This window comes from Macaca thibetana, chromosome 5, assembly GCF_024542745.1.
Source record: "Macaca thibetana thibetana isolate TM-01 chromosome 5, ASM2454274v1, whole genome shotgun sequence".
Classification (NCBI taxonomy): Eukaryota; Metazoa; Chordata; class Mammalia; order Primates; family Cercopithecidae; genus Macaca; species Macaca thibetana.
The window spans coordinates 128,950,319-128,977,153 of NC_065582.1; the positions used below are offsets into that span (position 1 = coordinate 128,950,319).

Here is a 26,835-nt window from a genome sequence, read left to right on the forward strand (position 1 = left end):
GACTCTGTCTCAAAAAAAAAAAAAAGAAAGAAAAAAAGAAAAGAAACAAAAACAAAACAAACAAAAACAAGCAGTTGCACTTACCATTTCTAAACTGACCACTTTCATCGGTCTGTCAATATAAAACACAAGCTACAGAACTATTTTAAACTTCCTTTCCTAATCCCAAGAACCTTTGCTATTCAGTCACTGTTTGGATATGGATTTTGGATAAGCAGTGATACCACCATCTCATCAGCACGTCAACATAATTTTAACATCTTAAAATTTGGAGAGTCTCACTATCTGGCAGGGATTTCTCTCCCAAAGATGCCCCAGAGGTGAGAAAGTAGGATACCCGCACGTTCCATATGTTCATGATGCTAGGGTTTGCCAAATAAATATCCAAATGCTTGTGGAATCTCTGCTGGAAGGCAAAGGAAATCTTTGTTGGAAGTTTTCACCTAATTCCAAAGAGAATTTTATTCCATTTGTACCAAGGCCTGAGTTCTACCTCTCCATGAGACATTTAACTAAGGCACAAAAATTTCTCAAGAATCCAAGTCACTCATAAAGAAATGCTTGTACAAAAATAAGTAAATAAAATAAAATAAAACAAATTGCTTCAGTAAAACCTGTCTTTAACTGTTGTGTTGCTGCTGCTGTTGTTACACTGTATAATTTAACTCCTTCCTTCATTCTTTCTCTTTTTTTTTTTTTTTTTTTGCCACTGGCTAATGTTTGGTGTCAAGATAAGTATCCCCTTTTTCCCTGCCCCAGAGGCACCTCTACCAAATTGGTGGGGAAGGGGAGAATTGAAGGAAGGAGGCCATGGGCAACAGACTATAGGGAAGGAGGAGCCTTTGGAATACCACCAGCAGAGGAGACAGGGCTCAAAGTTCCCTTTTAAAACTGCAGTGGCTGCCGGGATATACCTCTTAGATGGCACTTACACCTTTATTTACCGCGCTGGGAAACACCCTGCCCATGGCTATCTTCAGTCAGCTCTGAAACCTTCCCTGTTGCCAGGAACCAGCTTCTGCCTAGTAACAGGCCATTCGAGGTTCCCATTGGCTGGGACTAACCCTATTTAATATTAAAGAGAATATCTCCTTATTACATTGAATAATTAACTACAGCAGCCTGGGCAACATAGAGAGATCCTGACTCTATAAAACAAAAAATAAAAATAGCTGGGTGTAGTGGTGCACGCCTGTGGTCCCAGCTACTCCAGAGTCTGAGGTAGGAGGATGGCTTGAGCCTGTGAGTTCTAGGCTGCAGTGAACTGTGATTGTGCCACTGCACTCCAGCCTGGGCAACAGAGCGAGACCCTGTCTCAAAAAAATATTTAACTATTAGGAGCCATTTAGATTAGATGTGGTTCAAGGAAGGGATAGTTACATTTTTAAAAAATTTTTGTTTGAAATAATTTCAAACAAAAAAGTTGGAAGAACTGTGCAAAGAACCCGTTTACTCTTTGCTCCTATTCTTCAAGTGTTAACATTTTACCACCTTTGCTCTGTATTCCTCTTCCTGTTTCGTTTTTTATTAATAGGCTTTAAGAACAGCTGTAGATTTACAGAAAAATTGAGCAGCTAGTACATAAGGTTCAAACACAACCCCCCTCCCCAGTTTCCCCATTAGTAACATCTTACATGAGTATAGTACCTTTTTTACAACTAATGAACCATTATTGATACATTGTTATTAACTAAAGTCCATAGCTTGTTCAGATGTCCTTAGTTTTTACCTAATATCCTTTTTCTCTTCCCCCATCCCATCCAAGATACCATACTTACCATGTCTCTTTGGGTTCCTTTTGGCTGTGACAGTTTGTCAGACCTTCCTTGCTTTTGATGAGCTTGGCCAGCTTTTAAAAAATTTTTTCTATTTTTATATATTTTTTAGAGATGGAGTTTTACTATGTTGCCCAGGCTGGAGTACAGTGGATTTTCACAGGCGTGATCATAGCTCACTGCATCCTTGAACTCCTGGGCTCACACAATGCTCCTGCCTCAGCTTCCCAAGTAGCTGGGACAACAGGTGCAAGCTACCACACCTGGCTATTGACGATTTTTAGGAGTACTGGTCAGGTATGTAGTAGAATGCCCCTGTATTGGAATTTGGTGTTTTTCTCATAATTAGACTGGATCACAGCAGTAAAGTACCATTCTCATTATATCACATCAACGGTACATACTATCAAGATGACTTTTCATTCCCATGGAAAAAATTTAATAAATAAATAAAAGATGACTTTTCACTGCTGATATGGACCTTAATCATTTGGCTGAGATAGCATCTGTCAAGTTTCCCTTCTGTAAAGTTATTCTTTCCCTCTTTTCCACACTGTATTCTTTGAATGGAAGTTACTGTGTACAGCCCACACTTAAGGAGCAAAGATTAAAAAATTAATCTACATAATTAATTTGAATTATTCTGCAGAGAAGATTGGTCTCTTCTCTTCTTTTATTAATTTATTCAACTAGTTATTTATAGTGACATGGTCTCCTGGATATTTATTTTATGCTTTGTGTTATAATCCAACGTTATTTTATTTTGTTGCTCAAATTCTTCCAGTTTTGCCCATTGATTTAACATAATTTTTAATCCATTAAAAAATTAGTATTAGGCTGGGTGCATGGCTCATACCTGTAATCCTAGTGCTTTGGGAGGCTGAGGCAGGAGAATCACTTGAGCCCAAGAGTTTGAAGTTATAGTGAGCTATAATTGCACCATTGCACTCCAGCCTGGCAAACAGAGTGAGACCCTATCTTAAAAAAAAAAATTATAATCGGAGATATGAAAACTAATTTTTTTTTTTTTTTTTTTTTTTTTTTTTTGAGACGGAGTCTCGCTCTGCCACCCATGGAGTGCAGTGGCCGGATCTCAGCTCACTGCAAGCTCCGCCTCCCGGGTTCACGCCATCTGCCTCAGCCACCCAAGTAGCTGGGACTACAGGCCCCGCCACCTCGCCCGGCTATTTTAAGTAAAAAAAGCCAGGATGGTCTCGATCTCCTGACCTCGGAAAGATTACAGACCGCGCCCGGCGAAAACTAATTTTTTGAGACATAGTCTCACTCTGTTGCCCAGGTTGGAGTGGAGTAGTGCAATCTCGGCTCACTGTAACTTCCAACTCCAGGGTTCAAGCGATTCTCCTGCCTCAGCCTCCCAAATAGCTGGGATTACAGGCACATGCCACCACGCCCGGCTAATTTTTTGTACTTTTTAGTAGAGATGGGGTTTCAACGTGTTAGCTAGGATGGTGTCGATCTCCTGACCTTGTGATCTGCCCGTCTTGGCCTCCCAAAGTGCTGGGGTTACATGTGTGAGCCACCGCCCCTAGCCGAAAACTATTAATAGAAGCATTTCTCCTTTTGTATACAAGTTTTAAAAATCTATCTGTGATTATGTGAAACTTATTTTATATCAACTTTTTAAAAATAGGTCGAAGATTCCCACGGTCCAAATTTGAAAAGAGGCAAAGAGGTGTATGGTGAAAAGCAGCCTCCCCATCCTGATCACATTCAACTTGTTACTCCCCCTGGGAAATACCAACGTAGCAGTTTACTGTATTTCCTTCTTAGAGATTTGTTTTATATCGAGAAATACGTATACTTTCCCTTTTTTCTTCCCCTCACTTTTATATAAATAGTATACATATCATGACAAACCTGGCTTGTTTGTCCATATCTTGAGAGATTGTTCCATATCAATATTTGAAACTGCCTCATTCTTCTTTATGGCCGGAAGGTATTTTATTGTACTGATCTCTTCCTGATTCTCATTAGCATTTATGTCTTTTCCAATTTTTTTAACATTACAAACAATGCTGGAATGAAAAGACTTCTACTTATGCAATTTTGTACCCATGCATATCTCTGTAGGATAAATTCCCAGAAGAGGAATTTCTTGGTGAAAGGGTTTTATGATAACCTGACTTGTAAGTAAATCAAGTATACATAATGATAAGTTTGAGGTGCTTGAAATTAGGCTTTCTCTACTTAGGCCAGGAAGGGCTGCTAAGAACCCTTCAAGGACGACGCAGGTTGGAACTCCAGGCATAGCGTTTTGGAACATTGTATAACCCCAGGAAGGAGTTGGATAGATAGGGCAGGGTGGTAGAGTTCAGTGAATGGTCCTTAACATTTCTAACCCTAGAAAATGATGAATTAATGGGTATCTGTTCTGTTCCCGTCTGGCTTCTTTTATTATTATTATTTTATTTTTCCATAAGTTATTGGGATACAGGTGGTATTTGATTACATGAGTAAGTTCTTTAGTGGTGATTTGTGAGATCCTGGTGCACACATCATCCAAGCAGTAAACACTGTACCATATTTGTAGTCTTCTATCCCTCACCCCTCTCCCACTCTTCCCCCCAAGTCCCCAAAGTCCACTATATCATTCTTATGCCTTTGTGTCCTCACAGCTTAGCTCCCACATACCAGTGAGAACATACAATGTTTTGTTTTCCATTCCTGAGTTACTTCACTTAGAATAATAGTCTCCAATTTCATTCAGGTCATTGCAAATGCTGTTGATTCATTCCTTTTTATGGCTGCATAGTATTCCATTGTATATATATACCACAGGTTTTTTTTATCTATTTGTTGATTGATGGTAATTTGGGTTGGTTCCACAATTTTGCAAATGTGAATTGTGCTGCTATAAACATACGTGTGCAAGTGCCTTTTTTGAATAATACCTCCTTTTCCTCTGGGTAGATACCCAGTAGTGGGATTGCTGGATCAAATGGTAGTTCTACTTTTAATTCTTTAAGGAATCTCCACACTGTTTTCCATAGCGGCTGTACTAGTTTATATTCCCACCAGCAGTGTAGAAGTGTTCCCTGATCGCTGCATCCACGCCAACATCTACCATTTTTTAATTTTTTGATTATGGACATTCTTGCAGGAGTGAGGTGGTATTGCAATGTGGTTTTGGTTTGCATTTCCCTAATCATTAGTGATGTTGAGAATTTTTTCATGTTTGTTGGCCATTTGCGTATCTTCTTTTGAGAACTGTCTATTCATGTCCTTAGCCCACTTTTTGATGGGATTGTTTTTTTCTTACTGATTTGTTTGAGTTAGCTGTAGATTCTAGAAGATTAGTCCTTTGTCAGATGTATAGATTGTGAAGATTTTCTCCCACTCTGTGGGTTGTCTGTTTACTCTGCTGACTGTTCCTTTTGCTGTGCAAAAGCTCTTTAGTTTAATTAGGTCCCAGCTATCTATCTTTGTTTTTATTGTACTTGCTTTTGGGTTTTTGGTCATTAAATCCTTGCCTACTGGCTTATTTCAATATCACCAGATGCACATTTAGCCTAGTCAATAAAGAATTTGTAAGACATTATTACTAAGTAAAATGTTTTTCAAGATCCTTATAAAGTGAATAATTGGTATGGATATAACTAGCATCCAATAAGCAATGCTTTCTAATCTTTAAATAGTAAGGCCAAAAAAAAAATTTTAATACTCAGTGTGATGGTTAATGTTGAGTGTCAACTCGATTGGACTGAAGGGTGCAAAGTATTGTTCCAAGGTCTGTGAGAGTGTCTGTGAGGGTGTTGACAAAGGAGATTAACATTTGAGTCAGTGGACTGGGAGAGGTAGACCCATCCTCAATCTGGATGGGCACCATCTAATCAGCTGCCATTGTGCCTAGAATAAAGCAGGCAGAAGAAAGTGGAATGAGCAGACTCGCTGAGTCTTCCCACCTTTGTCTTTCTCCCATACTGGATGCTTCCTGCCCTCAAACATCAGATTCCAAGTTCTGCAGCTTTGGGAGTCTTGGACTTACACCAGTGATCTGCCAGGGGCTCTTGGGCCTTTGGCCACAGACTGAAGGCTGTGCTGTTGGCTTCCCTACTTTTGAGGTTTTGGGACTTGGACTGGCTTCCTTGCTCCTCAGCTTGCAGACAGCCTGTTGTGGGACTTCACCTTGTGATTGTGAGTCAGTACGCCTTAGTAAACTCCCCTTCATATATACATCTATCCTATTAGTTCTCTCCCTCTAGGGAACCCTAATACACTCAGTATGTTACCTTGAATTACATGACATGAGGCAGTCTTGTCTCTTGTAACTGGTTTCTATTTGTAACCTAAAACCAACAGAGACTGCTTTTATATATAGAAGTCCATTAAGAAAGCGGCATTGGAGATGTGTTTTTGGATAAGTCTGAGTGATTAAAGTGGATTTATTGCTATGCCCTTGACATTTTATTCCCAGAGATTCTACCATTCTACCTGGTTTCTGTACCAGTATTTCTGAAGTTTTATCCTTGGCACCTCCATTCTATTCCTGATCTCCTCTTCTTCCTGAACTCCTACTTTGCCCATGCTGCCTGTATCCTACTTCCTTAGTCACCTACCTCCAAGTATCCAATCACAACCCATCCTCTTGTTTGTCACTCTGCCAAATGAGAGGAAATCTTGTTTTCAGGCAGATGAAGGATTATTTGAAGGGATATGCCAAACAATTTGTCATATGTTCCTTTCTTTTTAATAATATGACTCCATACATCATTAATGATAGACCAAGAAGACAAACCCAAATGAGACTGTCAGGAAAGTGGCTCTTCTACAAGTGCTCCCACACTTCTAGTTAGTAACAAAACATCAACCAGACCAGCAACAAAGAAAGGTCAAGAGAGGCTGATTTTCCACTGTTGTTTATATGAATTAGTACATGAGATGGTTTCACAATGTGTTCAAAAGTCTTTGATACTCCTTTCAAGAGCTGGAGCTTCTTCTCCTCCACTTGAGTGTGGGTTGGATTAATGAGCCACAGAAGTGATTGCGTGTGACTTCCACGACTACATTATAAAAGATGCCATGGCTTCCTCCTTGCTCTTTTGCTTGGATCATTTCTGAGAGAAGCCAGCTGCCAAGACACTAAATGGTGAGGACATTCAGTCAGCCCTCTAGAGGGGAACTGAGGCCTTTACCAAGAGTCATGTGGGTGAGCCATCTGAGAACCACACTTCAGACCCAGGCAAGCGTTCAGATGACTGCAGCCATGACTGACGTCTTGACTACCACCTCACGAGAGTCCCTGAGCCAAAACTGCTCAGCTAAGCTGTCCCTGACTTATAGAAACTATGAGATGATAAGTGTTTCACTTTTTTTTTTTTTTTTCCTGAGATGGAGTCTGGCTCTGCCCCCCAGGCTGGAGTGCAGTGGCGCAATCTCAGCTCACTGCAACCTCCACCTCCCTGGTTCAAGCAATTCTCCTGCCTCAGCCTACTGAGTAGCTGAGATTACAGGCGGGTACCACCACGTCCAGCTGATTTTTGTATTTTTAGTAGAGACGGGGTTTCACAGTGTTGGCCAGGCTGGTCTCGAACTCCTGACCTCATGATCCACCCGCCTCGGCCTCCCAAAGTGCTGGGATTACAGGCGTGAGCCACTGCGCCCAGCCATGTCTCACTTTTTTTTTTTTTTTAAACTGTGAAGCTCTGAGGTAATTTGTTACATGGCAATAAATAACTAGCAATTACAGTATTACATTTATGGTGTGTGGCAGTAAGGACTTTAAAAAAATACAACAAGACAGTTTCACTAGAAACAAATAGATATGCAACTCAATGTAAAAGCTGCTCTGCATACCCATTAAAATGAGCAAATAACATAAAACCCACTCTTAGTATGGCTTTAAAGAGACATGCTTGCTGGTGGCACTTTAACATGATTAAATTTTTCCAAAGTACAAGTTGGTAAATGTAACAAAAGCTATAAAACTGCAGCTGGGAAAATAGCCAAGAAATAAAAGAACCTCGTAATTATTTTTACAAGATATTTATATCTTCTTGCTGCTATTGTAATTTGAGAAAAAAAGATATATCGTACTACAGTATTTGTAATAGTGAGAAATGACTCAATGTCAAAGAGTAAAGAAATAGCTAAACAAACTACAATATATTAATCACGGTAGACCTTCTGGCTATAAAAAATGTAAAAAAGGAAAATTATTTTAATATATGGGATATGCTGTTAAATAAAATAGTAGAAGGTAAAATAAAATATGCATGCTGATTAGACTTATGCAATCAAAAGTTAAAAAGGAATATATGGGATTGGAAATGGTTAAAATCTGTTACTCATTAGGTTATATCTTCTGAGAAAATGTTTTAATTGCTAAAAAAATTTATTGAAAAGTAAAACTGGCACCAATCTTCACCTTCAGACAATACTTTAACTAAAAGATCTCTATGACCAGGAAAAAAAAAATGTGTATTTTAGATTTCTATGTTTCCTTCCCTATCCTTATGTTAAATAAAGTACTTTTAATATAGTCTCTCCTTAGCTTTTAAGAAGAGTAAAAGTACTGGTAGATCTAGACCCTTTTATGGTGCAATCAAGCATAGTAAACATTCCTAAATCATAACTGGCCCACACCTGTCTCAATGTCTCCTTTGCCCCACAAACAAACAGAAAAGCTACAGGTGAGAGATGGTTGGTCACAGCTGGGAGTTCCCTCTTGTCTTCCTGCTATGGGTGGGAACAGGCAACCAGTTTCCTGGAGGAGGAGCCGCCTGCCTGAAAAGTCATGCACCCAGAACACTGGACAAAGAAGCTGGTTAAAAACAAAAGAAAATTTATGGCTTCAAGTCAAATGAATGCTAATAATGATTTTTAAAATAATTTAAAACTTAACTCATTCAGGACCTTGCCCATAGACTGCAGAGAAGGGAAATGGCATTGAAGCAAAAGCCTGGTCTACAAATAATTTCTCAACTGCTCCACTTTTAGTCATCTAAAGACCTAAACTTTATCTGGAATTCAGTATAGAATTCCAGTTCAAAAGGAAAAAAAAATAGTGATATATCAAACAATAAAATAGGTTGGCAATTATGTACAAGATGGTTTTGGTTTTGTTTTAAGTTTTGAAAGTGTATATATACAACAAAATATTATCAGTGATTGTTCAAGGTAGCAAAATTAGGGACAGATTTTTTCTTCTTTTTCTTTATCTGTGTTATTGATTTTTCTTTATAATGAACATGTATTAGTTGTATAACTATAAAATTCTTCAAGATGCAAAAATAGATGTAAAATTTGTAAAAACACAACCTTTATCAACTGACTGTAGTTTTGTGCACCTGAAATACAATAAGCACAGAGCACTTAGGAATCTTTCATTGTTTTTTGAGACACATAAATTATTTGTGTTTAGTGCTGAGTATATTTCATTGTAGTTTTTAAATTTTCTTACAACTGTTCATCATGTAAAACATATGTGAGAAATTCCTTTCAACTCAAATAATTTGTTCATCAAAATAATCCATTTCCTAAACCTATCAGATAATGGCAGTATTTACATGGTACCTTCTCACAACACAAAATACTTATTTGCTTCTCCCCATATTAGCGTTCTATTTCCTTTTAGGAACACCAACCTCCATAACTTCCATCATAAGCCAGTATCTAAATGCTGTGGCTTTCAATTTATAAGGAATAAGGATTTTCTTTTACTCAATTCAAATGAATAAAGACATAAGGAGTTTTGAACCTGAGGAAGTACCTCACAAAAGCCTCCAAAACTGAATTTGAGTCAGAAATGTACCACAATAACAGGGAAAACATTAATAAGGGCAGCCTGAAGAGCCCTGCCTGTGTCCAGAATGCTGAGATCACCAGTTGATACTACTCCACCTGCTGTGCCATTCTGCTTCTCCAGGTGGCCTCGAGGAAGCTTTTAGTAGGAAAACCCAAGAGACCACAAGAAGAGACCACAGGTGACACAAACAAGGACATAAGGTTATGGTCAGGTGACACCTAATACAACTTCTGCAGGCAGATGTTTTTGTCTTTGCCCTGTGGCCAGGGGATTAATCCTTTTCCCTTCTCAAAGAATCACAGGCTGTTCGCAGGATTCGGAATTTTAGTGGTCTCAGAGTTAGCGACCACATGCAGATACTTTCCTTTACTGAAAATCTAAGAGACATCTTAAATAAACACATGTTATGGCGTAAGAGTATAGCTACTGGGCGCGGTGGCTCAAGCCTGTGGTCCCAGCACTTTGGGAGGCCGAGGCGGGCGGATCACGGGGTCAGGAGATCGAGACCATCCTGGCTAAACCGGTGAAACCCTGTCTCTACTAAAAAAACAAAACAAAACAAAACAAACAAACAAACAAAAAACTAGCTGGGCGAGGTGGCGGGCGCCTGTAGTCCCGGCTGCTCGGAAGGCTGAGGCAGGAGAATGGCGTAAACCCGGGAGGCGGAGCTTGCAGTGAGCTGAGATCCGGCCACTGCACTCCAGACAGGGCGACAGAGCGAGACTCGGTCTCAAAAAAAAAAAAAAGAGTATAGCTACAATTCAATTATTTATTATCTATGCTACAGTATATGTGTGTGTTTGGAGGCTGGGGGTGCGTGGGTGGGTAGAATGGAGTGATATAAAATACCAGTAACACTTGATATGGTTTGGCTGTGTGTCCCCATGCAAATTTCATCTCGAATTGTAATCCCCGTGTGTTGGAGGAGAGGCCCGATGAGAAGTGATTGAATCATGGGGGTGGACTTCCCGGTTGCTGTTTTCATGATAGTGAGTTTTCACCAGATCTGATGGTTTAAAAGCGTGTGGCACTTCCTCTCTCTCCCTCTCTCCTGGTCTGCCATGGTTAAGATGTGTTTGTTTCCCCTTTGCCTTCCACCATGATTTTAAGTTTCCTGAGGCCTCTCAGCCATGCTTACTATACAGCCTGCAGAACTGTGAATCAATTAAATCTCTTTTATTCATAAATTACCCAGTCTCAGGTAGTTCTTTATAGCAGTGTAAGAACGGACTAATACAATACTGATGATTAAAACCTCAAATAATTCAAAGATTCTAACAAGTAGCAAGTAAACTTGGGTTTCAACCCCTTTGTCAGTTCCTGATTGAATTTTACAATTAGCTAATAAGAACAAAGATCAGAAGAGAAAATGCTTGTGTAAGATCATCCATAATAGACACACTGCTCCTGAAAGATATGTGTACACCCAAAATTTGAAAAGTAGTTCTAGACTCAGCTTTCCCAAGATTTTTTGATGGGTATCAGGAATCTTGCCCAAGAAAACCAGGGCAATATTTTGTAATCTTTCCATAATTCATGGAAAGAGCCTCCACAGATAGGTTAATTACACATTTCTATGAAACATTACTTAGTTAATATGGCCCCCTAGGAGTCCAGAGTTAAAGTCATTATTGTGAGAATATATGGCCTACAGATAAAGCAAAATCAGCCTTCTGTTCTCCCCCAGCCCCCATTTATAGCTACTCATTAGTAATATTGTGTATTTTAGTGCTGTCTGCCCTGAAGACCTGAGGCTGATTTGATACTATTGGTATGTTTTTCTCTTTCCTCCTCTCTCCTTTCCACAGAAAAATCAAGGTTCACAGAGGTTTTATATTTTCCATATAACCTATTAGAGTCAAACTAGGTGGAAAACTAAGAACATCCACTCAACATGCAAACACTGTAAAGGCATGGCTATTCCTGTGGCCCTTTCCAGGAAGAAAAATCCACGTGACTCTCCCTGAACCATTAGTGCAGGCAAAGCTGTCAGTGCAGAATACTCATTTTGCTCACTTTTAAAAGTCAGTTTTAATCAGAAAGTCTGAATACTGTACTCTGATCTGAACACCCTCATGTGATTCACTAAGTCTTGAGAAGTTCTCAGTCCTCAAATAACTAAGAAAATGGGACTATTTCTGGCCCATTAGCAGGGTCATAGAATGAAATCCTTGTCTTACCCCTATCATGACTGGCCCATTCTCTTAGGCAGTGAGACCCATTGTGGGATGGTGGCATGTCACCTGGTTCACAATATTTATGTCCCTGAAATGTTTCCCTAGTTGACACCAAAGGATAAGAATTCACTAGAAGCTAATTGTATTTTGGGACACAAACAGCAAAAACCTTCAAATCCTGTAAGATTAACAATTATAGTTTTCAAAAAGTGATGGTACAGAAATACCTGCTAGTACTTGCTAGATTTGGGAGTGTTCACTGTTCTAAAAAGGAGACAAGGAAAGGAAAAAGGGAAGGAAAGAAAGAAAAGAGAGTACATGGAAGAACTAGACACTTTCAAAATAGTCGCGGCTTTGGCCCCAATAGGCATTTGAAAAATACTTCTCCTTACTTGTCTTGGTATTTTCTTTTTAAATTGAGAACTAATTTACATACAGTAAGGCCTTTACAAAACACACAAGTCTTAAAAGTAGAAGAGAGAGGGCATCATCAGGCTGCACAGACCAGATGCTGAAGTGCTGAGCAGGAAATGGCAGCAGTGGCCACAGCAACCAGGGTAGCATGAGAAGCACTGGGCTCCTGCAGCCTACCCTAAGGGAGGTGCATTCCTGTCAGCCTTCAGTGGCATTCGCCATGTGCTGGCACCTGCTGTTCACCAGTCCACCCATCCAAGCTGTTGCCAAGGAGCTTTTCCTGGGCAAAATCGAGAAGGAAGCACAACAAAGGTTCTTGCCCACAGCTCTCCCCATCCCTCTGCCTACTGACCCCCACTGGTGCTTTCCTGTGTGGTCCTGCATGTTGTGTGCCCGTCCTCTTGGGAACTGTGGGCAACAAATTATCTTTTCAGTTGCACAATACTCGTTTCCTGACCTGTTGGCCTTACTATACCTCAAATTTTATGTCAACCCACAATATTTAGACCAGCATGAATGACAAGACACTGGACACTTAAGGGTGAACAAATGAAGAACATGTGAACTGTGCACATTTTCCCAATGTTCTTAACCAGTTTTGTAGGTGAAAGCATAAGAGTTTCTTTCAGGTGATGGGAAAGGCTAGTGACTGTTGGGTGGGATCCACTGAAGGCAAAGACTTCACTCTGATGATGGAGCCCTGCATCAAGTTTCCTGTAGCCCAGGACTCAGTACCAGGCCATGGTATCATCAAATTGTTGTTCTAACAAGGACTGGATGTGGTCTGCCTCATATCCCATGGACACCATGAGCTCTGTCTTTCAGGAGTCCTGGTGATCAGAAAGCAGCTCCTGGAATGACTTTCGTGTCTCCTCCTGACCAGTGTTGATCCATAGGTGTTCCATGATGTGGTCTAGTATAGGCCTCTCCCTGCAGTCAAAAATAGGTTGATGAAGCTCTCTGGAAATGAAGAGCGAAGAGTGGGATCTTGTACAATTGTTTACACAGTATCAGCTTCCTCAGCTCCACAAAGTCTGCCCAATAAATGGCAGGCCCTGGTTACCGTGGTATAAAGAATGACTTTCCAGCTTCACATGTCCACTGGGGCCCATCATATGCTTGGCCATGGAAGAGTTCAGGACCACATAAGAGGGACTCCCACCGAAGGTGCCCAGCTTCTGGCCTACGGTGAACCTGGTATCAAATCCAAAGGCTGTTATTTTTATGTTGTGATGGACCACAAGGAAATTCTTGGGCTTCAGGTCCCTGTGGATATCCCCCTTCTGTTGGTGGTACTAGAGGGCTGATACTATCTGCTGGAATTTGCTTCAGGCCTCTTCCGCCTTCATGTAACCCAACTCTAGGATGTAGCGGACCAGCTCTGCTCTGCTGGCATACTCCATGGCTAAGAACAAAGTGTCTGTGGTGTCGAAAGAGCCTGATGACCTTGGGGTCACCCCATGGAATAGACTCTAGAGGGAGGAGGAGTTCTGCTGCCCTTTTGGGATGACCACAGCCACCTTGGTCCCAGTGAGAAGGCACTTGGTGAACTTCATTCACCTTGGTGAAGCTGTTCTGGCTGACGATCTCAAGGAGCCTATAATGATCAGTAAGGGTCTCCTCATCAGCAGAGATGGTCGTAAGGCCCTGCTGCATGGTAAACTTCTAGCTACAAATCCTAACTAGGAAACCAAGAATGCTACCTATAAAAACGTTGCTAATTGTGAAAACGAAAGAGCACAGCTGGAGTTGCTCTGCAGACTTTTGTGTGTGACCTATGGGTCACTCCAGTGCCAGCGACTATGTGCAAGGCCAGCTTCACCTGGTCGGTAGCTGGGTGCCGGATAATGGCACCAGGAACCACCTCTGCCAACCTCTTGGCTCTGCTTACTTTCCTCTATGTTGGTGTCATTCTTGGGTGGGCTTTCCCTTCACGGTGACAAGATGGCACCAACCACTCCAGCAACCTAACAGAAATTAAGCTTCTCTTCACCCAGGGTTCCAACCTGGAGATCTGACCTTCTGCACGGGATTGGTTAAGTGCCCAGACCTCAGCCAATCACTATGGCTGAAGAGAATGGGCTCTGCTGATTGGCCAGGTTGAGGTCATGTGGCCTCTATCTCCAAGGGAACTTGGGAGCCGCTCACCTGCTTCCAGTGGGAGAGGGTGTGACACCTAAGAGAGCAGGTTCAGGGTTGAGCCTTAGTCCTCTGTTCATTTCCTGGATATGCCTGCTCACGTCTTCCCATGCCACTGTCTTCTGTGTACACAAGAACCCATGGCAGCATTTCCCCCCCCTCCTGCCGCCTCCTTCACAGGCCCCATTTCACGCCTAATACAAAGGAGCAGGGCTTCCTGCTTGAAGGTAGGATTTGGGGTTCACTCCCAGCTTCAAGGCCTGCTGCTGTGTCCTGTTGTAATCAGCCAGTCAGTGGGCACCTACCATGTGCCAAACCCTTCTAGGTGCTGATTCAGGGATCAACAGGCCTGATGACATTGCTGTCCTCAAGGAGCTGACACTGCAGCGTGAGTGGGCACATTCAGAGGACAAATTCCGATCAGTGTTCCCTCTTCCAGCACACATTCTCTGAGGTCCTACTGCATGCTCCAGATGTGGAAGCACAGCAGGGAGTGAAGCAGGCAGAGGTCTGCATTCTTGTGGGATGATAGCCTAGCAGGGGAGACAGAGAAAACAAAAGTAAAACATAAACAAAGCTAATTAACCTGAGCCCAGGTCATCAATCTGTTGAATTCAGCAAATTGTATTCCAATGATTCAATATGGAAACAGAGGCCCTGGCTAAGTGATGGCTCATTCTTGGAGACCCAGCTCAGATGTCACCTTCTTTATGAGGCCCTGCTGGATCCTCACCACTCCCCCGGGCCCTTTTGCCTAACTTGGGATCCCTCAGTGCTGTGATCACACTTTGAAGTCCTCTCTAGCCTGTGAGTTGTGTGAGGACGCTGAGGTAGACACAGAAAGGGGCTCAGAATGTGATGACGAGTAAAGTCTGAATAAATGAAAGGATCAACCCCCACCCCCCCACCCCCCCACCCAAAAAAAAGTAGAAAATAGGAGTCAAGCTTGGTAGCTAGAGATCAGGAAGTGTTATTTTCACATCATGAAGGAGGAATAGTCAGATCAATACTTTTTAATCCAACTTAGTGACTTCATTGTGACCAAATTTAGTAGAAATTTGATAAAGTTTACTGCATGGTTCCAGTTAGATTTTTCCAATTCATGAGTGATAGTAGCATTACACACACACACACACACACACACACACACCCCTCACCTCTCCATAAGCCTGATTCCTTCAGAGCTCTGTCTGAGTTTCAGTTCCAGACAACATCAGAGCTTCTAACTTGACTGGAATTAGTTTATGTGACTTTAATTGGACATAATTCTGTTTAATGACATAATAGCTAATGATTGTTACACACAAGAGATAGTTAAATAGTCTTTTTCATTTGAAGTGAGAAACCCAGACATCTTTCTTGTATGGAAGCATAATGAAAATTATTTAGCTGTATCAATAAATTTTTAGCAGCACCTTTTTAATCGACTAGATTTCTTTGCTTTCTGCATAGATGGAAATTTAAGTGGACTGTCTATTTTGAATGGTGTTAAAAATAATAATACCAAATGTTTACTGAGGATCTACTATGTGCCAGACATTTTCTATGAACTTTGTTCAGGTATAAATTCATTTTATCCTCTCAGAAAACCCATTTTCTATTGGTATTATTTCCATCTTACAAATGACAAAACTAAGAAGTTGAAGGTCTTGTCCAAATCAGGACAGGAGCCAGGCAATCTAGCTTCATTGCCATGAGCTTACGTACTTACATTATCAACCTTTCCTTAAGCATTTTAAATTTGTTTTGATGTTGAAAAACCCAAGTGTACACAGCAGCACTGCTATGCAAAACAGCTTGTACAGAGATTGAATTTACACTCTGGATTCAGTGCCACCATGAACTTAGATGGTCGTGACAGGAATGAAGTAATTTGATTACAAAACCAGGCCAGACATGATGGCTCACACCTGTAATCCAGCACTTTAGGAGGCCGAGGCAGGCGGATCTCTTGAGGCCAAGAATTCGAAACCAGTCTGGTGAACATGGCAAAGCCCCATCTCAACTAAAAATACAAAAATTACGGCGGGCACAATGGCTCATGCCTGTAATCCCAGCACTTTGGGAGGCCGAGGCAGGCAGATCACCTAAGGTCAGGAGTTTGAGATCAGCCTGGCCAACATGGTGAAACCCCATATCTACTAAAAATACTAAAATTAGGGCTGGGTGTGTGGTGGCTCACGCCTGTAATCCTAGCACTTTGGGAGGTTGAGGCGGGTGGATCACCAGAGGTCAGGAGTTGGAGACCAGCCTGGCCAACATGGCGAAACCCTGTCTCTACTAAAAATACAAAAAATTAGCTGGGCCTGTAATCCCAGCTACTTGGAAGGCTGAGGCAGGAGAATCACCTGAACCTGGGAGGCGGAGGTTGCAGGGAGCCTGGGCAACGAGAAACTCCATCTCAAAAAACAAAAAACAAAAACAAACAAACAAAACCTAAAATTAGTTGGATGTGGTGGCACACGCCTGTAATCCCAGCTAATCCAGAGGCTGAGACAGGGGAATAGCTTGAACTTGGGAGGTGGAGGTTGCAGTGAGTCAAGATTGCACTCAAGCCTGGGCGATAGAGCAAGACTCTGTCTCAAAAAAATTAAAAAAAAAAAAATTAGCCAGGTGTGATGGCTTACGCTTATAATCCCAGTTACTAAGGGGGCTGAGGCATGAGAATTGTTGCACCCGGAAGGTGGAGGTTGCAGTGAGTTGAGATCATGCCACTGCACTCCAGCCTGGGCAACAGAATGAGACTTTGCCAAAAAAAAGAAAAAAAAATTGACAAAACCAGGGTATTTTGAGGGTGAGAAGAAATGGAGAAACTCTTTTATATCTTACCTAATTCTCAATTCTTATCAACTAAATCAGCCCCACCAACAAAGTTTTTTTCCTCACTGTATACATCCAATCCAATGGATAACACCTTATTGAGTCAACATTCCTGATATTCCCAATATGAAACTAAGATAATACAATAGTTTCAGTGATCTCTGCTTCTAGTTTATCTTCTTTACTGCAGCAAGAAGAATCTTTGTTTCACCCCAGCTTATATGTCACTCTCCTGCATTAAACCTTCAATGGCTTCCTGTTGCCTGGATCAGTGGCTCTCAGATTTATACAGGAACTTAATGTGGTGATAGTTGCATAAGTGTGATTATACTAAAAATCATTGAATTGTACGTTTAAAATAGGTGAATTGTATTATATGTGTAAAGTTACTTTTTAAAAATGTATAGGGGGAGCTGGACATGGTGGCTCATATCTGTAATCCCAGCACTTTGGGAGGCTGAGGCTGGAGGATTGCTTAAGCTCAGGAGTTCATGACCAGCTTGGGCAACATAGTGAGACTTCATCTCTACAAAAAAATAAAAAAATTAGCTAGGTGCAGCGGTGTGTGCCTATAGTTCCAGCTACTCCAGAAGCTGAGATGGGAGGATGGCTTGAGTCTGGGAGGTCAAGACTGCAGTGAGTTGAGATTGCGTCACTGCACTCCAGCCTGGGTGGCGGCGGGACACCATGTCTCAACAACAACAAAAAAGATGTACAGGTGCCAGGTGTGGTGGCTCACACATGTAATCTCAGTGCTTTGCGAAGCTGAGACCAGGAGTTTGAGACCCAGCCTGGGCAACATAGCCTAGGTAACAAAGAGACCTTGTCTCTAAAAAAAAAAAAAAAAAAAAAAATAGCTGAGTCTGATGGTATATACCTATAGTCCCAGCTACTAGAGAGGCTGAGGTGTGAGGATCTCTTGAGCCCACGACTTTGAAGTTACGGTGAGCTATGATGGCAACACTGCAGTCTAGCCTGGGTTACCAAGTGAGACCCTGCCTCAAAAAACCCAAAAATGTATAGAGGAATCAAGGCATCTGGAATTCACAGCATGCTATGTGTAACACACTGAAATGTTGAACTATAAGCAATTTTACTATCATAAAATAAGACTACAGTATATATACTTAATATTTACAGTACATTTATTACACTAAAATTCACTACTTTATGACTACAACAAAAAGTGTTGAGCAACTTTTGCATCCATCACTGAAGCGAGAGTGGCCAAAGTGAAATTCAGTGCTTTCGTGACTTCTAACTGAAGCAAGAACTGCAAAAGGCATTTCAATGCACTTTCCTACATTTGCAAGAAGATTATGTCTTCCCCTCTTTCCAAAGAGCTAAGACAGAAGTATGATGTTTGATCCATGACCATCCGGAAGGATGATGAAGTTCAGACTGTACAAGGACATTATAAAGGTCAGCAAATTGGCAACGTACTCAAGGTTTACAGGAAGAAAGATGTCATCTACACTGAATGGGTGCAGCAGCAAAAGGCTAATGGTACAACTGTCCCTGTAGGCATTCACCCCAGCAAAGTGATTATCACTAGGCTAAAAGTAGACAAAGACCATAAAAACAATCCATGAACAGAAAGTCAAATCTTGCCAAGTAGGAAAGAAAAAGGGCAAATACAAGAAAGAAACAATTGAGAAGATACAGGAATAAATGAATCTATATACAAGCTTTCATACAACTGCTAAAATGAAAAAAAAAAAAAGTGTTGAGCTAAGCTTATCAACAATTTCTAATGTTTGCTTTTAAAGTGAAATTGCCATTTGTTAACTTACTTTGTTGCTTACCACTATGTGCTAGCAAATAAGCATTAACCACACTGAAGACCTAAGAAAATTTTGAAAGAGAAACTTTAAGCACATTTAATCTAATACTTTGATATATTTTTTGTCTTCAAATTAAGACTTCAGGAAAACATCTCGATTTGGAATAACACTAAGTTTTTCTGGGAGGAGTTTTCACAGTCCTTGGCTTCCTAGAAAATGCCTGTATTTCCTGAGGTCAAAAAGACCCTTCTTTCAACCTAGTCCTAAATGACCTTTCTAGCTTCATGTCTTTCTGCGCTGCCTCACTTCTGCCACATTATGTGGCTCAGTATCCTCAAATCACTCTACGGCTTTGGTCAGGTCCCTGCCCTCTCCTGGGATATTCTTCCAGAACTCTTTCTCCACTTCACCCTTCAGAGCTTATCTAACTTCCTTTTTGCCTCCTGACTTCCCCAATCCAGAAAAGCATCATCAGAGCAGGAAATAGGTATATTCTACTAAATGTTGTATTTCCAGCATAACCAAAGAGACTGGCACATGGAAAATGCTTCATAAACGTCCCCTTCTCTGAATTCCCAGAGTCTTGACACACAAACATATCTGTGCACTTACCTCACTGTGCTAGAAGCAATTTTCAGTGACCCAACCCTTACATCTCCTTCCCCAGTAGACTGTGAGCTCTTGAAGGCAGGAATTGTGTCTTTATCACACAGTAGATGCTCCATAAATATCTGGAAATCTAGATGAATTGAAAACATATTCACTAATCTCCAGATGTCCAAAATCTTCGGGAATATTGAGACATACAATTTACTTGAATACTATGTGGCAAAAATTGTAAATGAGGTATGTACACAGTATTATAAGAATTCTGATGAAGGAGCTATACAGCTTCCACCTTGGAGGTGTTTGTCCTAGAATCTTCATATAGGCTATGACATTTGAACTACCCTTTGAGGAATAAGATTACCAGGAAAATAGCAAAAAGAGTTTTCTAAGTAAAAGAAATTCAGCACAAGACAGAAACTGAGAGTTTAGGGCCACCAGCATCCCAATAGGTCTGATGTAGCTTAAGTTTGGGGTTCATGACAGGGAGTGGCTGGCAGAAAGCTGGGAAAGTATGCTAGTCCTGGCATCCCTCCTGGCCTGGACTTTACAACATGAGTAAGAGGGTGTCAGGATCAGATCTGTGTTTTAATCACCTCTCTACACCCTCTTCTCCCCTGACTCCTCCCCAACATACCATATTGACCATGTAAAAGAGTTGATCAGAGGCAGGTATGAGGGACATGATGAATCATCATAAGAATCAACTTGAGACTTAGGATTGTGTTCTAACCAGTGAACAATCAGCCACACTAGTGCTATGTAAATCACACACTGAAGCAGAAGTCAAGAATGTGGTAGAACTAACACAGCTGGTTTCTTGGGAAAGTTAGTATCATTCAATTAAAAGATTCCTGGCCTCTATGAAGCCCTACCTGATTTTTCCAGCCCAAAAGGATCTCTCTCTGTCTGTTTCTCTTTCTCTCTCTCTGTTTTTTTCTCTCTCTCTGTTTCTCCTTCTCTCTCTCTGTTTCTTTCTCCTTCTCTCCCTCTCCCTCTCCCTTTCCCTCTCCCTCTCTCTCTCCTGAAACAAGTGCTCTCTCCAGAGCGTGTATTTTGTACTTATGACACTTTGAAAATTTTTTCTTGCATTGCTGCTGTTTGTCCTCATTTCTGGTACTATCTTTCTTTTCTCTTTGCCTCATTTTACAAGCTTATTTTCTGATATAATGCAGCTTTAAAAGACATCATGGGAGCAAGATAGGTACAGGTCAGGCACAGTGGCTCACGCCTGTAATCCCAGCACCTTGGGAATATTGAAACATACAACTTATCACTTAAGGTCAGGAGTTCGAGACCAGCTTGGCCAACATGGTGAAACCCCATCTCTACCAAAAATATAAAAATTAGCCGGGAGTGGTGGTGGTTGCCTGTAATCCCAGCTACATGGGAGGCCAAGGCAGAAGAATTGCTTGAACCTGGTAGGCAAAGGTTGCAGTGAGTAGGGATCACATCACTGCTTTTCAGTCTGAGCAACTTTCAGCCTCAACTTTTTTTGAGACTCTGTCTCAAAAAAAAAAAAAAAAAAAAAAAGCTAGGGTATAAAGCAATCAACAATAAATATTGTTAGATTTTAAATTTCAAGATGGGAGGGGTCATCTCCCACTCACCTTTATAAATCCCACAGCACTACACAAAACACATCTGTTGAATAAATTGATGTAGTAATAACAATATGCTAAAGTAAAAACAGTCATTGGATTTTTTTAAAAGTTGACATTTTTTCCTTGAAATATCACTAGCTTACTAGTAGTTTACAATGTTTACTAGTTTACTAGAGTATTTGCATAGTTGTCTATCATGTATTCTTTCAAATTTTCATCTCTTCAAACTGTGTCCCATCTGTGGTTACCACTTTTCTTGCTTTGATTTGACAGTTTCATCGCTTATATAGGTCTTTAGGGAAAAAAGCTCCTAGATTTATTTATTATGCTTATTTTTCTAGCAGAAGAGATATATTTATTTCAGCAAAATCATAAAGTAAAAAATCAAAGAAATAATATTTGGCATTCACTGAGACACAATTTTGTAAAGAAAGAAACAGTAATCAGCATAAGTACAATAAATTATGAAGATCTATTAATCTTTTAATTGGGGAAAATAACCAGAAGAAACACAAAAAGACTTAAAATACAGCATCATTGCCACATGTCATGAAAACATTCCCATAAAAAATTAACAATTTCCACTTGAACATGTATTTCAGCCCTCTTTGAACTTATTCTGAAATCTTGATGTTCTACTGATGTTTATAGACTAGACATTCTCTCACTCCATGAACTCACAAGTTATCAGTCCCTTCAAAAGCAATTAAAAAGGAGCATTTCATGTTAGATATAGAGTACTTAAAGGCTAATATTTAATCTTAATTGGCAACAACTTTAGTGCAAATAAAATTATATTTAGCAGCTTAGATAGTCCTGGTAAAGATGCATTCTCTTAACCCTTACTGTTTACCCAGAGTAAAGTCATTTCTCTCTTTTTATGAGTACAAACGTTGGCCATTCAAACCTACTGAAAACTAGTAATGATAATTCTGTTTGTTACACAGGGAGTTTCCATGAAAGATGGTTTCAGTCACTATGCAAATGAGCCAAATGGTTTTTACATTTGGAAAGTTCCCTTTGGGTTGATACAAAAAAGCAGGGCCTGAATGACAGTCATTCCTCTTGGGAATGGAGTCCAAGTCATAACTGGATCTTACCCAACTTCTTTGATCAGTGAGAAGACCCAAAGGAGGCATTAATCATTTTACCCATTAACCACCATGCAAGGAGTTCAAAAGAAGACTTGGGAACAGGGCTGAGGAATCTCTCAAATCGAACTCTACTCTCCAGTAATAATTTTATTTCACTGATTTAAATGCCAAAAAAAAGAAAAAGAAAGCCATCTGATTTCAAACCTGGTGCTTCCCAGTGTCAGCCAAGATTTATTCTTCAAATGAACAGAAGCCAGAGAGCTAGCCAGAGAGGATTTTGCATGTGCTTCATCAATTCCTCGAATTGCTTCTCTTTTTGTTAGACATCTGTTCCCTCTCTAGCCAAGGCCTGGGACTCCTGCTTCGGGAAACAATATGGCTTACTGTGCCCAGATCCATGGTGGCAAGGGAAAAGTAAGAATGCCTCCTAGATATCAAGCACCTGGCCCTGCCCCTTGTCTAGGTTTCTCCAGTCAAGGACCTTCAGCTTTCAAAAAGCTTGGATGGCCCTCTTGAGGTCCAGGATGTAGTGACATAAGATCCAGGGAGGTCAATGCCATCTCACTCCACCATCCTCTTTACCAACTCTCAGCAGCTTTTCTATTCCCCCTGAATTCTCTCACTGAGTAGGGTGAGGGTGTGCTGCCTGTGTGTTGGACAGAAAGACCCACCTCAGTCACTGTACTCTTCTCTTTCCCTTGGACTGGGGAATTTCTCATACTGGTTGGCCAGTTTCCACTTGTTGTGCTGACTTTTGAGTAGGGCAGCGAAGGAAGTCTTTCGGGTGACACTTCTAGATATTTCCTTGCTCTTGGCCTTTCTGGTCGGGGAAGAACTTCCAACTAAGGGATAGACAGGGAAAATGGGCTTGCCCCGAGGGGCTCCCAACAGCTGCCATATTTCCCCAGAGGTATTACTGGTTAGATACTGCCATGGCTTCTTCCCACTGCTGTCCCTGACATTTACCCGAGAAGCCAACCTTTGCACTAGCAATTTGATGACCCCCTGGTGGCCGTGAATGGCTGCAAGATGCAGCGGGGTATATCCACAACTGGACCTCACATTTACATCAAGGACAATCCCTGCCTTCTTTGCTCCAGAGACCAAGTCCTGAAGAGCCCTGAGGTCCCCATGTTTGGCTATCCAGTGCAAGGCAGTGTACCCAGTCAGAAAGTCTTTGTGCAAGGCCAGTTGAGGGTCCTCCCAGAACAAAGTCCACACCTGAATCCAGGAGCCACTGGCAAGCTTCACAATCCACTCATGCTCCCTGGCATCTAGGGGAACCAGGGATGATTTGTGCTCAGAAGTTCTGTGGGGGGCCCAGGCTGCAGGCCCCTCCCCACTGGGGGCCCACAAGCTGTGTCGCCAACCCCGCTCAGCCACAACAGCCTTAACCTCTGCAAGTTTTGGTGATAAAGCTGCATCAACCCTTGGGCTGGGTGCTGTTCCTGCCTTGGAGGGCTTCCTGGATCGAGGTGGGCGCCGACTTCTTTTCAGCAAGCCCTCATCAAGGTACTCCTCATCAGAGGAGGACAATTTGGCTCTCCCTGCCAGAGAGCTCCTCCTGAGGGACCTCCTTAACTTAGGAACTGGCCAAGGCAAAGGCTCCAGGGGGTGACCTGCAAGGCCATTAGCCCCCGCAGGAACCTGCTGAGAGATGTGACCATCTCCTCTGTTTCTGAGATCCTGAGGGCTCCAACTGGGCCTGCCCTCCTTCCGAGATACAGAAAGGCCCCCAGCTGGATTCCTGAGCTTCCCCCGAACTGGGGTTCCCAAGACAACCTGCAGCCCCTCTTCAGAAGCCCCTGGTGAGTCTTTGGGCCCGCTGCTGCTCTCCTCACTGCCATGACTCTCCTGGTCCACAAAGTCATCCAGATCTTGGAGGGACAGCTGACAACGAATGCTGCGAAAGACAGTCAATGAAGGGTTCCCCGCCCAGGATTCCCAGGGCTCATCCGGAACAACAGGAAAGAGAGAGTGCGAGGAAAGGCGGGGGTCTGGCGGCTCTGAGTTAGGCTCCGTGGAGCCAGGTTCCAAGGACAGCTGGAGGAAGTTGTCTGGCAGCACCGACCAGGCGCGGACAGGGCCCTGATCACGGGCCTCCGGCACCTGCGGGTGCCTGGCCACCCACTCTCGAGTGCGCTGCTGCTGCTGCTGCAGGGTCGAATAATGCAGAGAGCTGGGGATCAGCAGCTCCGGCTGGTCTCCGCGTGGGGCGGGGCCGGGCAGGAGAGCAGGCGGGGAAGCCCTGCTCGTCGCAGCCTCGACGGTGGCGAGAGGCGAGCGATGCGTTGCAGGCACAGGCGCGGGCTCAGCCAGCGCTCCTTCTTCCGGCTCCCTGGAAGCCCCGCGGCCATCCTGGGCAGGCAGAGCCCGTGCAGGCTTCTCCTCGGCGGTGGCGGAGTCCGGGAGCGCGCCGAGCTCTCCCGGGAGCCCCGCCAGGTTGTTCTGGAGGCATTCCCAGCAGCAGTGGCCCTGTGTCCCCGCCGCCGCGCACCTCGCTCCCGCCTGGGCCCCTGCCGCTGCAGTTGCGGGCACCGGCGCCCTCTGTCCGGGACTGCCCTTCGATCCGCCGCCCTTCCCGGGTGCCGCGCGGGAGCCGCTGACCGGGAGTCCATTGCAAGCTGCGTCGGCGGCTCTGGCTGCTGCACCTGCTGGCTCCTCCTCCGGCTCCTTCTCGCGCCGCCGCCGCCTGGGCTGCTGCTGGGGCGACTGCCCCCCGCGCGCGCCTCGCGGGGAGCAGGGCGCAGCTCCCCCTGCACTGTGGGGGGCCGCGGGCGGCTCGCGGGGTCGCTGCAGCCCCTCCTCCCCTAAAAGGTCCCTGTACCTCCTCTTGAGCACCACGTACTTGGTGCCGTCGGGGTCCTGGCGCACTGCGGCGACCGAGTTGACGAAGCCCTTGAAGAGCTCGCGGCGGTGCTGGTGCTGGCTGGGGGACGCGTCAGGGTCTCGGAGAAAGCTCTTGAAGTGGCTCAGCAAGGCAGCGTTGGTCACGCGGCCCCCAGCCTGGCACAGAAAGTCCAGTAGTGCCTCCTGGCTCAGCTCTCGGGCCATCGCTGCCTTGTCCTCCGCCCCTGAGGTGTCTGCGTCTCGCCCTCCCGGGGCTCTCCCCAGCCAGAGGAAACCCTGGCCGGGCGAGTGTCACCTGCGCCCGGGGCGGCACTAGCCGCCCCCATCAGCAGCGGAGGCCAGCGCTGCCCACTGCCAGTGAGCGCGCCAGGAGGTCCGTGGGTCCCCTGCGGGTGGTCCCCGGGCTGAGTCCCCGTGGCAGTCTCAGTGAGAGAGGGCGGCTCCCAGGCCGCACCTGCGCGACTCTAGCCTCTCGCAACGAGTCCCCACCGCGAAAGTTCCCGGGATAGGGCCGAGTCGGTTTCACCTGCGCCCTGGCTGCGCCTCCTCCCTGGCTCTGGGGGAAGGGCCAGGCCCGCCTCCTCGTGTCCCTCCGCCCCCTGAGGTCTCCCCCACCCCCCGCCACCCATCCCAGAAGAGTCAGACCGGAGAGACTACCGGTAGGTGAGGTTGGCGGCGAACCCAGCCGGCAGCAAACCGCTCTGCGGCCGGGGAAGTGGAAGGCAGGTAGGCGATCGGCCGTTCTTCTAAGTCTCCGCCACGCAGGAAACAAAAGCGATAGAAGGTCCATTCCTGTCCTCCGGTGCTTTGATGAGTTCAGGCTGAAGCCGAAGGGGGAGAAGGAGAAGCTGCAAGTTAACAGGCAATTTGACTTATATTTCTTTATTAACGCTGTAGAGGAGTATTTCAGATTTCTCGAGGCTGTATTGAGGTCCGCAAAACTCACTTTGCATCCAAACTAAATTTTTCTTAAGATGGAAATACTTTCTGGGCCGCTTCTCCGGCGCCCCCTCCAAGGGGTCCAAATACATCCAAGTCTATATTGAAGAAAGAAATCACTCTGAAAATTACTGCTGGCCAATACTGGTTTGGGCCTTTTCCCTTCATACTTGTCTTTCCTTCATACTTGTCTCACATTAAGGTGCTGGAAAAATAAAATCACTTTGATAGCTTCTTGCCCCCGGCGGCTCAAATGAACTAGGAATTATGTCTCGCCAGTTAAGGTATTTGATGTGTAGCATTAGTTTGCTTTTATTTACTCTAAAATTTGTGAACAGCAGAGATTTGTTGTGTTTTGTGTTGGCTTGGTGAAGTCCTTCCTTTCAGAATGTAAGGTTCAAAATGCAGATTAGAGCTGTCTTTAACAGCACGTTTTCCCCCTAACAGCTGGGATCCCTCTTCCTTTTTCTCTCTCTACATGTTGACCCTTTTGTCTTTGATGTGAGATCCTGGATGTCCCTCAGTATTTCTTATCAGTCCTCTTGACATGCCTGAGATAGTTTTCACTGTCATTATCTCTTTACCGGTTTTAGTTCCAAGCCTTCTTTCATTCTTTTCTTTAACTTGGCCTTCCCATTTCTTTCTGTTACAAGACATCCTTGTTTACCTTCAGCCTCTACTGACAGGAAATATGTCTATTTCTCAGATCCTCTTATGTCCACTGTATTTCCCATTCAAAAACCTTGATTTTCTCCTTCCCTGTAATTTGCCTCTCTTTTTTCATGGACTCTTTTCATCTTTTCACTTTTCCTTTTGCTCTTCTATTTCTGATTATTCATAGTTCCTATTCTTCTCCCCAAGAGAAAGT

The 26,835-nt window shown here is 43.4% G+C and overlaps 1 protein-coding gene and 1 pseudogene across 2 annotated transcripts; one reads left to right on the forward strand and one right to left on the reverse strand.

Moving 5' to 3' along the window:
• Positions 1 to 12,701: 12,701 nt before the first annotated feature.
• On the reverse strand, positions 12,702 to 25,631 carry SOWAHB (sosondowah ankyrin repeat domain family member B). Of its 2 annotated transcripts, XM_050790836.1 has the most exons (4): positions 22,850 to 25,631; positions 19,487 to 19,613; positions 13,954 to 14,803; positions 12,702 to 13,325 (listed from the first exon to the last, which is right to left on the reverse strand). In XM_050790836.1, the coding sequence occupies exon 1, from the start codon at positions 25,230 to 25,232 to the stop codon at positions 22,851 to 22,853; it is 2,382 nt and encodes a 793-aa protein (XP_050646793.1). In that variant the 5' UTR covers positions 25,233 to 25,631; the 3' UTR covers positions 12,702 to 13,325; positions 13,954 to 14,803; positions 19,487 to 19,613; position 22,850. The 2 variants fall into 2 exon arrangements, with proteins under 2 accessions (XP_050646793.1, XP_050646792.1); XM_050790835.1 differs by having other exon boundaries at positions 12,702 to 14,803.
• On the forward strand, positions 13,909 to 18,829 carry LOC126954438 (60S ribosomal protein L26-like; annotated as a pseudogene).
• Positions 25,632 to 26,835: the final 1,204 nt, after the last annotated feature.

Coding starts and splice junctions, on each gene's coding strand:
- SOWAHB (XM_050790836.1), bottom strand. CDS start 25,232: ATGGCCCGAGAGCTGAGCCAGGAGGCACTACTGGACTTTCTGTGCCAG.